The sequence below is a fragment of the Sus scrofa genome, chromosome 6 (genome assembly GCF_000003025.6).
Source record: "Sus scrofa isolate TJ Tabasco breed Duroc chromosome 6, Sscrofa11.1, whole genome shotgun sequence".
NCBI classification, from domain to species: domain Eukaryota; kingdom Metazoa; phylum Chordata; class Mammalia; order Artiodactyla; family Suidae; genus Sus; species Sus scrofa.
The window spans coordinates 128,219,258-128,234,243 of NC_010448.4; the positions used below are offsets into that span (position 1 = coordinate 128,219,258).

The window sequence follows — 14,986 nt, forward strand, 5'->3', positions numbered from 1 at the left end:
AAGGAGTAGAACCTGGTTTCCAGAGTTGCCACGTTATTAGATTCAAATGTCCAATGTTCAACCAAAAAAATCACAAGGCATACAAATAAACTGGCCCATTCACAGATAAAAAATAATTCAACAGAATCTGTCCCTGAGAAGACTTAAAGTCAAAGACTTTAAAACAACAGTCCTAAAAATGCCCAAAGAGTTTTAGGAAGATGTGAGGAAAGCAAAGAAAATGACATATAAACAAAATGTAAATATCCAAAAAATGAAAACACAGCATAACAGAACTCATGAGATACAGCAAAAGCAGTGCTAAGGGTAAATTTATAGCTATACTATTTGCATTAAAAAACAAGAGAAGTCTCAAATCAGCAACCTAACTTACAACTTAAGAACTAAAATATAAGAACAAACTAAAGTGAAAGCTAACAGAAGGAAGGAAAGGTTAGAACAGATATCAACAAAATGGAGAAGGGAAAAACAGTGGAACATATTACTGAAACTAAATGTTGGTTCTTCAGGAAGATCAATATAATCAGCAAATCTTTAGCTAGATGGACTAAGAAAAAAGAGAAGACCCGAATTATTAAAATGATAGTGAACGGAGTTCCCGTCGTGGCGCAGTGGTTAACGAATCCGACTAGGAACCATGAGGTTGCGGGTTCGGTCCCTGCCCTTGCTCAGTGGGTTAATGATCCGGCGTTGCCGTGAGCTGTTGGTGTAGGTTGCAGACGCGGCTCGGATCCCGAGTTGCTGTGGCTCTGGCGTAGGCTGGTGGCTACAGCTCCGATTCAACCCCTAGCCTGGGAATCTCCATACGCTGCGGGAGCGGCCCAAGAAATAGCAACAACAACAACAACAACAACAACAAAGACAAAAGACAAAAAAAAAAAATGATAGTGAAGACATTACTACCATTTCTACAGAAATAAAAAGGATCAGAAGAGAGTGCTATGAACAATTTTACATTAACAAATTGGATAACCCTGATGAAATGGACAAATTCCTAGAGAAACACAAAACCTACCAAGACTAAATCAAAAAGAAACAGAAAATCTGTTTATATTAGAATACTAGAATAGACTAGTAAGGAGACTAAAGAGATTGAGTAAGTAACCAAAAATCTCCCAACAAATAAAAGTCCTGGACCAGATGGATTCAGTGATGAATTCTACCAAACATTTAAAGAAGAACTAATACCAATCCCTCTCAAACTTCCCACCAAATTCAAGAGGGAATAGTTCCCCCCTCATTATAAGAGGACAGCATAAATCTGATAGCAATGCCAGACAAAGGCACTATAAGAGAAGAAAATTACAGACCAACATTCCTTATGAACGAACATTGATGCAAAAATACTCAACAATATACTAGGATATAGACTTCAGCAGCAAGTAAAAGGATTACACACTAAGACCTGGAGGGATTTTTCTTGGAATGCAAGGATGGTAAACACAAAAATCAATCCATCAACAACAAGAAGGGAAAAAAGCATATGATCACCTCAATATCCTATGTTCATGGATCAGATAACTTAATAGTGTTAAAATGTCAACATTGCTCAAACCATTTTACAGATTCAAAGTGATCCCTATCAAAATCCCAATGATGTTTTTTTGAAGGAATGGAAAAACTCATCCTTAAATTCATATGGAAACTTAAAGGACTCTAAAGAGCCAAAATAATCTTGAAAAAGAGGCCGGAACTGGAGGACTCATGCTTCCTGATGCTAACAATTCTTACAAAGCTGTAATAATCAAAATTGTGTAATATTTGGATAAAAACAGACATAGAGATAGATGGGACAGAATAGAGAAGCCCAGAAATAAACCCTCACATATATAGTCTCATGATTTTTTACAAGGGTGATAAGACCACTAAATTGGTAAAGGACAATATTTTTAACAAGTGGTGTTGGAAAAGTGAACATCCACAAGCAAAAGAATGAAGCTGAACCCTCACCTAACATCCTATACAAAAATTAACTCAAAATGGATCAAGAACCTAAATATAAGACCCAAAACTGTAAAACTCTTAGAAGAACACATAGGACAAATGCCTTGTGACACTGGATATGGCAGTGATTTCTTGGATATGACACCAAAGGCACAGATAACAAAAGAAAAATTAGACAAAGTGGACCTCAGGAACATTAAAAAATTTTGTACAAAATCCATAGAGTAAAAGGGCAACCCACAGAAAGGGGGAAAATGTTGGCAAATAATGTATCTGATAAGGGATTAATAGCCAGATAAAGAACTAAAGCTCAACAACTAAAAACATCCCAGGGAAAATTGGGCGAAAGACTTGAATGGACATTTCTCCAAAGATTATATAGGGATGGTCATTAAGCAAGTGAAAAGAAGCTCAACATCACTTATAATCAGGGAAATGCAAATCAAAACAAGAAACGAGCTACCACCTCATACCCATGAGGATGGCCATGACCCCAAAACTGGCAAGCAAGTGTTGGTGTGGATGAGAAGTTGGAAACCCTTGATTGATTTGTGGTGGGAATGTAAAATGGAACAGCCACCATGGAAAATAGTACTATGGGGGTTCCTCCAAAAAATAAAAAATAGAACTACTCTGTGACCCAGCAATTCTGCTTCTGGGTATATACTCAAAGAATTGAAGGCAGGATCTCAAAAAGACATTTGTCTTAAAGAGATATATTCATGTTCACAGCAGCATTATTCACAATAGCTTAAATGTGGAAAAAACCCACGTGTTCATCAATGGATGAATGGATAAGCAAAATGTGGTATATTCATAGTGTCATATTATTCATCATTAAAGGAGGAGTAAATTCTGACACTTGCTATAGCATGGAACCTGGAGGACAATCAGCTCAGTGAAGTAAGCCAGTCACAAAAGAACAAATACTGTATGATTTCACTTATATGAGGTACTCGGAGTTGTCAAAATCAGAAAGAGTAGAATGGTGGTTACCTGGGGATAGGGGAGGGAAAATAGAGAGTTAGTGTTTAAAAGGTAGAGTGATTCAGTTTCACAAGAAGAAAAGAGTTAGGGGGATGGATGGTGGTGATGGTATTTTAACCCAATTTTACAAAAAGCAGCAGCAGCAAAATGTGGAAAATGTGCCACTATATAGACTGTGAAGAGTACGCTTGTTTCGTGACATGACCTGAAACCAGCAGGAAGAGCAGCACCTACTCAGCCTCAGCTGGAATTTACATCAGCAGCCTGTGCACATCTGCAAATGACTCTAAAAGGGTCCAGGGTACTGACCCTGGGGTTATAAACTGTAGTGAGTTCACAGACACAGAATCCACACATGATGAGGATAGACTGTAAACAGAATCCTACAACACGTGACTGGTTTCACTCATTTGGCATTATTTTCCATCTGTACTGTGGCATGGATCCTTTTGTACTTTATTCCTTTACTTTACATGGCTGGGTAATATTCCATTGTATAGATACACCACATTTAGTTTATCTATTCATCACCATGGAAACATTTTTCCCATATCCTAGTATTTTGTTGAGAGGTTTTACATCTATATTCATAAGGAATGCTGGTCTCAAGTTTTATTATGATGTCTGTGTGTGGTTCAAGAGAAGAGATTAGTAGGTGGCAAACACATTACTTTTCCCAAATATTACTGAGGTTTATTTCAACATCTGTTAGAAGAATGACTCTTCATTTGTGATAGTAACATAATTTCTTCTTACAATATACACCAATGTACAAAAAGTTATTAAGTAAATGATGGTGGGTGTGGTTATAGTAAAATCATGAAAATGACATTACTGTGACCAAAACCTCAGAACCCACACTGTAGGAAAAGGACTTGAGTGTCATTTCCAGGGGAACTTCAGCTCTGCCCCACCCAGGACAGACAACATCTGTCACATGGTTAGCAAGTCTTTCCTGAACACAGATGGCATCAATCAGGACGGCTGCTGCCATCCATGGAAACCAGCTGCCCCTGCCTCTCCCCCAATTTGCCCCTGCCTCTCCTAGAACTGCCCCTGCTTCTCCCCCTGGGACTTAGTCTTTACAGTTAGGGGCCATTGAGGATGATGAGAAGGGAGCCCCAATTAACCCAGATAGGATTGAGGGGCCAGGCTTTGTGAACACTGGGAACATTTTCCTTTTTAAGACTGACAACAACCTGAGGTGGGCTCTCTCATTTTATGGATGAGAACATTAGGACTCAGAGGTCGCAGAGCCAGTAAGAAAGTGCTAGGAAGGGCATGAGTTCAGCTCCTCGCTGTCACATCACAGAGAAAGGCAGGGGCTGTAGGCGAAGTGCTCACACTTGAAACATGAGAGGGTGGAAGTTCCCATGTGTCGCAGCAGGTTAAGGATCTGGCATTGCTGCAGCTGTGGCACAGGCTGCAACTGTGGCACAGGTTCCATCCCTGGCCCAGGAACTTCTATATGCTGAAATTGTTGGGGGGGGAAAAAAAAGCAAAACATGAGAGGGTTAGAAACCCTAAGCCAGTTAGTTAAACTTTGGGCTATTTTTCTTGAGGCCAAGGGAGAAAGAAAAAGTAAATAATAAACACAGGATACAGGGCCTGACCCAGCAAGCTGAGCAGCAAAGCCATGTGAGCCACATGTGGAAGTTGGCGCACCTCCACCAGCACTTCCTGTCTCACCTGGGCTTTCATGAATCAACAGCACAGGTTGCCAAGTGTCACTGGGGCTGGCCTCTTAAAGGTCAAAGAATGCCTGCTGCAGTGCCACGAACCCCAGTCCCACATGTGGCGGCACAGAGAGACCTGTTTCCTACATGGCAGGGGACCAAGTCCCTGCACATATCTGTCACTCACACAGGGCTCCACACCCACTGCTCACACTTCCGCACCTTGCGGGACAACGCCCTGAGCTGGGATGACCAGGGCAGAGATGCGGACGTGGGATTTGGACAACATGCCAGCCCTAGAGCAACTGATGGTGCAACACAGAGAAAGCAGAATAAAAAGGCAAGAGAAGGGGCAGAGGGAGCGTGCGCTGAGGTCAGGCCCTTCTGAGACAGTGGTATGTGAACAGGCACCCAACAGGTATGAGGGGCAGCGAGTTCCAGGTGGGGACAGCCGGGCACAGGTGTGGCTACAGCAAAGGGAAGGAGGAACAGAACAAGGAGGCAGACCCAGGGACTGTGCAGATGCCCCAGCAGCCCTACAGGAAAGTGAACGCCAGTTCCCTGGGGCCACTGTGAGGAAGTGACAGCTGTGTTGACTTTTCGGGACCATCAGCAGGACACAAGGCTCAGCAAGGGCTGCAGATGCAAAGCTTTCTGATCTAGTGCCAGAGAACCAGTCTGAAGTGAGGTCAGTGGGTCCCCTGCTGTTCCCTTTCTGTACGGTCCTTCCCACCACCACAAACAAGAGGACAGCAACAGCCAGTGTTCAGAGCCCTGGCTGTGGCCAGCATGCTCTGAGCACTCTGCGTGTGCGGCCTCCTCAACTTAGGACAAGCTGCCTGCCAAGTGCTGCTAGAACACATCATGCAAAGGAGGGTTCAGGTGACAAAGAGAGAGTCAGGTGCCAAATCTCCAAACCTCAGCCCCCCGCCTCCCTACACTTACCATGCTTGTCTCATAGATAGACAGACAGACAGACAGACAGACAGACCTGTAATATGCAGAGGTATGGACTATATAGAACTACTGCTGCATCCAATAGCAGGTGACTCGTATTACCCTGGAAGGCCTTCCACCCAGCACACTGTGTGGCTACTCCTAGTCTCTGTGAGGCTGCCCCACCACCCTGGAGACTAAGACTGTTCCCCCTTTTCCCCATTTGATGAGAGTCCACGACCTTGAATGCAGTGTGCTGCAGCTCTGCAAGTGTCCCCACTGCCATGCTGCTCTGCCAGGGTGGTCCACTCTTGCTGTAGGCACAGAGGGCCACTCGGAAGGAGGGACATTCAGAATCAGGTCAATCATGAAATGCATTTTTTTCTGAGTGTCAGGCCTTACCTGCCGGTGGTTCTTTTGTTCTGTATGTTATTTAGGATTGTTAAATTCTCCCAAGTTTAGAAATGAGAAAACAAATCTATCGTGACTCCACAGCGTGGTGCCCTCTTTCAACCATTAACCTGTGTAAGTAATTTGCTTTCACATAAAATGGTATTGTTCCTTGCAGCAAAGCTAGGCCTTCAGAGCTAAAAGTTAACCAAAGTTAAAATCTAAAGCTAACATTTTTTTCCAACCCTAAAAAGACTGCGGAAAACATACACTGACAACCTTAAGGTTCATTCTTGGGTTACTGGCTCATGCTTTCAGTTAAAATACTGAAAATATCACTGTTATCTTTTCCTCAGTATTTAAAAATCATTAAGTCAACATGATTTAAGGTGGAAATGTAGTTTAAATATTGTTATTCCTTCCTAAGAAATTAATTTGACCAAACAGATGTTAATTTCTTTGGTTTCCCTCCACAGACTAGAAAACAGAATCATATAGTTCTATAATGACAGACAAAATGGAAAAGAGCTCAGCCTTGGTACCTCGTTTCTGGATGAAGACCCTAAGCAGGGGGTTTGCGCTGGAGACGGCCTTGCAGAAGTTGTCATCATTGTTGATGGGCAGCAGGTCGCCGTGCACATCGGCGTAGCCGATGGTCACCTCGGTGTTGGAGATGTGGTGGGTGTGCAGCACCAGCTTGTAGAAGTCTTCAAACTTCCCAGGCTTTTGACGGTCCAAGGAGAACCTTCGGAACTCAGCTCCAAACTACAAGGAAACAGACAAGGTGTATGTGAACAGCAAGGAAAGGGAGTCAGAAGCAAGGTGTGGCTTGTTCGCTTAACCAGGGAGTATCTTCTGAGCCTCCAGGAGGCCTGGGACACAGCTGCAACAGCCACAGCAGCCCTGCCTCATGGAACCTATGTGAGCCCATGAAGGAGGGAGGTGGCAGTGTGAGGGGACAGCTCACTCAACAAAGACCATGTCCTGAGGATTGGACAGGTGCTGGAGCTCAGGCTGTGGGAAAAAAGCAATGTCAAATTAATGATAAGCAAGGCAGAAGGAATGCAACAGGAGTCACTGCTTAGTGAAGACCCTCACCTCATCCGAGGACCCTGGGGTGAATCTCCAGGTCCAGGGAACAGTGTGTGCACAGCCCTGGGGCAGTGTCAGACTCTCAGAGGCAGGAGGGAAGCAAGGCAGCAGCTGCAACTTCTGGACTCTTTCCTAAGGGCAATGGGAAGTCCTGTAACAATTTTACAATTTTTATTTTAAGGGAGGAAATTACTTGATATGATGTGCATTTTAAAAAGACCAAATGGTTGCAATTCAGAAAGCTCAGAAGTGGAAGCAAAATAGAAAGAACCTGGTAAAAAAAGATGCTTCACAAATCTCGGGGTGCTATGCTCTGGACTGGCAGGCAAGACAGCCGGTCTTTCTTCAAAAAAAGACGCTATTCACTCTCCTGCTTTGGGAAACACACAGGGCCCGCCTCTTTCCCATCGGCCCCTGGCCCTGCCTCAGATGCCCACTGTGCTGCCTGCAGACCTAGGCTGCCTGCCAGGAGAGGACCCTAGGTCACCTCCCATGGGCTGAACTGTCCAGTGATCTAAGGGCACCGCCTCTGATTGTTTGGACTGAGGGTGCTGGCCCAGGACATGCTGCTGTTTCTCACTTGGCAATAGGGACCTTTATTCATCATTCAGGACAGAGTCTGTGCTCTTCTATATAACTGAAAACTAATTATATTGGTTCCAAAATACACAAAAATGAAATGTCTAATGTTAACACAAAACTAATAGTTATACCATCCAGACATTATGTCAATGAGTTAAGGGCAATGAAACTCAAACCATACAGATGTAAGTGGTTCTAAAATTTGAGGAGGCATCAGAATCACCTGGAGGACCCCAGAGTTCTGGAGTTGGCTAATCTGCAATGCAGCCCAGGAATGTGCATTTTATTTTACTTTATTTTTAGGGCTGTACCTGCAGAATATGGAAGTTCCCAGGCTAGGGGTCGAACCGGAGCTGGTGACAGCTACAGCCATGCTAGATCCAAGCTGCATCTGCAACCTATGTGCCACAGCTTGCAGGAATCCTTTAACCCACTGAGTGAGGCCAGGGATCAAACCTGCATCCTCATGGATACTTAGACCTGCTGAGTCACAACGACGGGAACTCCAGGAATGTGCGTTTTAAACAAGTTCCCAGGAGAAGCTGCTGCTAGTCTAGGGACCATATGTATAATCACCAATTTTAAGGGAATCAGACTCCAGATCTCAATTTCCACAGATCTCTGAAAACCAGAGGCTCAGATCCCATTTCCCTTTTAAGAATCAAAAGAAAACAAACTCTTTACCCATCCTGCATTGCCTCAGAATAAAAAAAACCTTGACCTTTGAGAAAAGCTACCTTCAATGACTAATCAAAACTAAACCCTGCACCCATGTGCTGGGGCCCTGCTGTTGTCAGAGGAGCCTCCCCTTGAGGCAGGGTCCCTCTCCCGATACTTAAAAGACAAGCATCCTCCTGCTAATGCTCACTCTGAGCACGTACACGAGCAGGCTTACAGTGAGCCAGGCACACAGTCCCATACACGCAGGGGAGACACCCTGGGATGGCAAAGCTTTGCAAGAACACCAGAGATCAAGCAGCAACATGAGTTTAATGTGATTTTTCATAATCAGTTATCCAGATACATCACAAATGTTAATTTCAATAAGTCCACCATCTTTCCTATCTCACATAACTAATACATGTTAACTTTCGGCGCAATTAGTTTTTTTTTTTTTTTTTTTAAATCAGTACACACCTTCTTTTCACTAAACATAAACAAAATTCCTTATCAGATACATGACTTGAAAACCATTCTATAGGTTGCCTTTTACTCTGTAGATCAGGGTCCTTTAAGGAGAAATATCACAGCTGTAGCAGGGTGCTAGACGGGGTAGATGGACTTTGATAGAGTTGTGTAACTTACTTCCTAACCTAGGCCAGGCACAGTAACACAAGTTTCTCTTAAAACATTCTTTAGTATTATCAATGAAAAAAAATGTTGCTTGCCTCAGTAAACAAAGGATGTTGCAGCCATCAAGCCATCACATTATAGCTGCCCCAATGGAGCCCTGGGGAACCCAGGATAGAAATGGGATGCCTGCCATCCAGCGGTCAACTGCTGCAGCCCCCTTGGTGCACCCAGAGGAGACTCAGGATAGGAAAGCACAGGATACTGGTCCAGACAGCTGAGGTACATATCAAAGGAAGGATTTCAACGAGCCCTGACTTTTATATCTTTCCATACACAGAACAACACTCAATTCTTTGAGATACCTAGTTTTCTTTAATTAACAGCAATCTTTAGATGTTCCAAATACTGCATCTTTGTTGCAAAAACTCCTACATAATCTGGCTCCTGGGCTATGTCCTGGGTTTAAGGCCTCAGTTTTGTAGTTTTGTCTGCCAAATAAAACATAATTCTTAACTTTCAGGTTGTGCATTTTTTTCAGTTGACAGTAAGCACTGAGCCTCATTTGAAATGGGTAACAGAGTGAGGAGATGACCTCCCAAAGTAGTGCCACTTCCTTTGAGGTGTTTTAGGGTTTGATTATGGGATAAGAGGTGAGTGGGTGAAGCTCAACAGTCACCCTTGTCATGAGCCCTGCCATGGGAACACACATCCACAATGAGATGCTGAATATCTTAGGGGTGGTGGTTAAATCTCTAGTGAACTTGAATGGTGATTCAGGCACTTTCACAGGCATCCCCAGTTCAGTGGTCTTCAGATATCAGATATCCCTGAAAGAGTTTTGGAAAAACTGCCCCCATAAAAAGGATAAGATACTTTTAAGTTGGCATTGAAATTTTTCATAATAAAAATAAATAGTTGCAAAGGATTTAATTTCCAGCATGCTGTAAATATTTCATTTAAAAATAAATATTTTATCATATGATCTTTTAAATATAGTCAATGAAATCTAAATGCCATAGTGATTTGATACTACCATCATGCATTTTAAAATAGAATGAACAAGCTCTATTATAATAATCAGAAATTCAACAAGGTTCCCTTTTCTCTTTGATCTCTTGTTTCCATTACACTGCCCCAAGAGAATTTAATCCTGATATTTTAGCCTAATAATTTATGCTTGATTGCCCTGCCACTCTTCTCTACAACAAAAATAGATAGATGAATTGAAGTTAGACACTTTCCCCAAGGCCATAAGGCTCTCTTTGTGAAAAATATTTCTAAGTTGTTTCTAATGGGTAAAGAGTTTTTAGTTTTGTAAGATAGAAAGAGTTCTGGATTAGATGCACAGCAATGTGAATGTAATTAACACGACAAAACTGTACACTAAAAAAAATGGTGAAGTGGTAGATTTTTGGTATGTGTATTTTATATTTATAAATCAAATCATATAAAATAAGTAAAAACAGATTTTTACAGTAAAAACATTTCTAGATTGAGTCATTACAATTATCAATTGGAACATACAGTTATAAAACTTGACAAACAATTATTAGCCTTCTAAAGTAAACATATAAAAATCTGTAATGAAAAATATTTCTTACTAAATGAAGCAAAGGTAGCATCGATTCTTCTGCTGTTTCTCACTGTTTGGTGTCACCAGTGAGAAGACTTTTCACATAAAGGAGGAGACAGTGGTAAAAGGCTCTGAAGGCATGAAGACATTCAGTCCTGGGACTCCCTCCAAGCCTGGTACCAGAAATAAGTAACCACAGAGTGGTCTATCAGTAGAGTATGTCTAAGTCTATTAGCTGACAATTCAATTAGGGCTGCTTTCAATTTTACTGAAAACAAAGAATTGGGAAAGATCGATTGCCCAGTGATTAGAGCAATTCATTTTTTCAATTTCTGGTAGCTGTACTGAGAATTATACAACAATGAATTGTGCCTGCTAATTCCTTCATTTACAGGCAAGTTGTCAGATCTGATATAACGGGGAAGTAAAAATAAAAACATAAAATTGGTACCACACACCAATATGTTTTCTAAAATAAAATGCTTTCATCATAACGCAGTTAGACCCTCACCTCACATCATTACAAAAATTAACTCAAAGTGGAGCCATGACCAAATGTAACACCTAAAACTATAAAATTCTTAAGACAAAAACATAAAGCAAAAGTTTCAGGACATTGGGTTTGGTAACGATTTCTCAATATGACACCAAAGGCACAGGTAACAAAAGAAAAGACAGACTCTGGACTTAATAAAAAGTAAATCTGTGCATCAAAGGACACCATCCACAGAGTAAAAAGGCTTTAAACAGGGATAAATACAGTCAGTCATACCTCTATCAGCAGGGGATTGGGTCCAGGGCCCTCTGCAGACACAAGTATCCAAAGAAGCTCAAGTGCCTTATATAAAATGTCATAGTATTTGCATATAACCTACACATATCCCATCCCACCCCCATACTGTAAATCAACTCTAGATTACATTTAACACCTAATAAATATAAGTGTTATGTAAATAGTTGTAAATACACTGTATATAGTTGCCAGCACACATCAAATTCAAGTTCTACTTTTTAGTAATTTCTGAATTTTTTTTTTTTGTCTTTTGTCTTTTTAGGGCCACACCGAAGGCATATGGAGGTTCCCAGGCTAGGGGTCTAATAGGAGCTGTTGCTGCCAGCCTACACCACAGTCACAGCAACTCTGGATCCTAGCCACGTCTGCAACCTACACCACAGCTCACAGCAATACCGGATCCTTAACCCGCTGAGCGAGGTCAGGGGTCGAACCTGCAACCTCATGGTTCTTAGTCGGATTCATTTCCGCTGTGCCATGATGGGAACTCCTGGAATCTTTTTTCTGAATAATTTTCTATCTGTTGTTGGTTGAATCCCCGGATATAGAGCTGGTGGATGCTCTGTATCCACTGTACTCAGAAGATATAAAGAATCCTAAACATAATGTGGTGTGTCTACATATATATACATACAATAGAAAATTTAAAAGGAAAACTGGCACTTGCTATAACAAGGGTGACTCCTGGGGACATTATGCTCGGTGAAATCAGTCACAAAAAGACAAATAGTTTTTCTTTGCAACAAATGGAGCTGGGTGCAATTTGATACTCACATGTAAAAGAATGAAGTTAGATGCCTACCTCACGTCACATACAACAAATTAAAATTGGATCACAGACCTAAATGTAAGAGCTAATATTCTTAGAAGAACACATAGGACAAGTTCATTACTTGGTTTAGGTAATGATGTCTTCAATATGGTACTAAAAGCATAAGCAACAAAAGAAAAAAGTTGATTAATTGGACTTTATCAAAACTGAACACTTTCCACCTCTGGGTTTTAGCTGTCTACATCTATGAAGGGGGGAGAGAAGTCTCTTCCCAGCCGCTTGAAATGAACAATTCTGTGGTGCACCCCCTCCCCCCACCCCCCCCCCCACCCCCGTAGCTGGTAGAGACACAGCCACGTGTGCGCATTTCTCTCTCAGCCTTTCCCAAGTGAGGGAAATAGTTATTAGCTGACCCTCCCTGGGGCCCTGAAGGGATATCTCTTGCGTTCAGGCCCCAGGAGCCCTCCTGAGTTAGAAAGACAACAGTGTGAAAAGACCAAGTGCAAAAGACTGTACTGTTTATAATTTTCCTCCCCTTCCCTCTGATGTTAGATCAACAGGAGGGTGTCAGCTGCTTTTCTCAGAAATGGCGCCACAGTCTCTTTGGGGATGGTATTAAGCCAGAGCTACATGGTAATCATCAAAAACATGCCATTTAGAGTTTGTAAATAAATAGTAGCTGAGTGAGTTTAAGATGAAACCTGGGGACCATGATTTCAGTTGTAAAAACAATGAAATTTTTGATTGGCTTGGAGTGGCAGCAGCTTGGCTGCAGATGGAATGCAGCACCAGAGTCAGGAAATGGGGTTTTATTTCCAGCCAGCCTGGAATCAAGTAGCTCTATGGTTTTGGGCAAATCTCTCACTCTCTCTGAGCCTCTCAGTATAGGGCTTGGAAGGGCACTTCTTGTTGAGAAGCTTACAATTTAATTGTGGGCATAAGGACAGCTAACGAGATTTGTAGCACACACCCAATGAGCATTTCATGCTCTGAATTAAATATGTTTCTATACAAAATGGATAAACATATGGATAGGAGCTCCTGCTGTGGTGCAACAGGATCAGGGCATCTTGGGAGCACTGGGGCACAGGTTCAATCCCTGGCCCACAGTGGGTTAAGGATCTGGCATGTCACAGCTGCAGCTTAGGTTGTAGCTGGAACTGCATGGGCAACCAAAAAAGAACAAGAGAAAGAAAAAAAAATGGATGGGTGTAGAGAGAACTCCTTAGGTATCAAGAAAAGGAGAGCTTTACATTTTTAATATTTTTAACCTGGAAAGTAAGATATAATTACGGTAACGGTAATGAATTAATGGAGTTACGTGACATGGAATGATGAAAATACACTCATACCGCCGGAGTCTAGTGCCTCCAGAAACATATTCATATAAAGCTTTAGTCTCTAAATTGGAGAAGAGGGACTGTGAGGGCCTTTTGCAGTTTGGGGTCAGGGTGGAGATGGGTGTGTGAGGGAGGCAAGTTCTACCCTGTTCAGAGTACCTGCCCTCTGTCTCCCTTTCCAGTCCAACACTGTTGGACCAATTCAAACTGGAAAAGCTTGCCCTACCAGCTTGGACTAAATCTTACATCCTGTTTCTCCTCTGCAAGGGCCAGCAATAATGGGGGGCCTTCCCTGAGTCCTAAAAAGGTTTTGATCTTCTAAAGATGTGTGCTGACAGCAGATGCTTTGACCCTTGGTCACTTGAGGCTTACTGTCTGCCTGGAGCAAAGGCAAAGCCTTCATGGGCACCAGTCCACTACCACCATCTGGGGTTTCCATATTTCTGACCACAACTCTCAATCAGCTTTGAAATGGCTGCTTAAAAAATTATTCTTTGAGGGGAAGGCTAAAAGAAAAACAGCTCTATAAACTATAATTCATAGGAAATACAATGCATACCTTCAAAGGGCAAATTCAGTAGTTTTTAGTATATTCACAGAGCTGCGCAATCATTGCCATTATTTAATTTTAGAACATTTTTTCACCCCCAAAAAGAAACCCCATACCCATTAGCAACCACTCTCAATGCCTTTCTACTCCTAGTCTCTAGAAACCACTAGTCTGTTTCTTTATGAATTTGCCTATTTTGTACATTTCACATAAATAGAGTCATACAATAATATATGGTCTCGTGTCTGATGTCTTTCATTAAGCATAGTGTTTTCAAGGTTCATCTTCGGTCACTTGCTATGGCTTGAATGGAACAGAACCACATAGCTCAAAATTCAAAAGATATTCAGTGAATAGTCTCCCAGTCCCTTTTCCACAAGAACCTATGATGTCAGTTATATGTGCCCTTCAAAAGGTATCTCACGCATGTGAAAGCAACATAAGTGACTTGTACCTAAATCCTCTCTTTTCTAAACAAATAGTAGTACACTGTCTACATTCATCTACTCTGTGTTTTTTTTACTTATCTGCTATACTTTAAAAACATTCTCTTGGTGTTCTCTTGTGGCTCAGCAGGTTAAAGATCCAGCATTGTCACTGTGTGGCTCGTGTTGCTGCTGTGGCATGGGTTCAACTCCTGGCCTGGGAATTTCCACATACTTTGAGTGTGATCAAAAAAACCAAACAAACAAGTAAAAAAACCCATTCTTTTGCTGCCTGCTTGTGGTCCTATGGGGCAGGTGTCTCAGACTTGCAGGTACCCCTGAACTTGAGAAAAATCAAGTCACCCGGCTCCTTGCTTGTAAGGTGCCCACGGGGTTGTCGTGATGAGGTATTGTCAGACTCACCAGGCAAGGCCACAGGAGCCAGGCATTAAGGAGGAGTCTTTACCTGTTAAAATCTGCTGAGTAGCTGAGTCACTTATTAAGATACCTCTCAAACCCCAAGCCGCCACAAACTTTTAATTACCATATGAATGATAGCACGAAATCTCCACCTGACCAGAAGCCCATGAGTGCAAGGTCTGGTTGCTACAGCACAGTCTGTGGTATAGAGCA

At 42.2% G+C, this 14,986-nt stretch overlaps 1 protein-coding gene across 1 annotated transcript in view; it reads right to left on the reverse strand.

Annotated features, from left to right (window-relative positions):
* PARD6G (par-6 family cell polarity regulator gamma) overlaps positions 1-14,986 on the reverse strand; it is an 89,099-nt gene that overhangs the window by 57,648 nt on the left and 16,465 nt on the right. Inside the window, exon 2 of the mRNA XM_013993972.2 lies at positions 6,476-6,698. Within this exon, the coding sequence (XP_013849426.1) occupies positions 6,476-6,698 (223 nt within the window). The remainder of the gene's footprint in view (positions 1-6,475; positions 6,699-14,986) is intronic.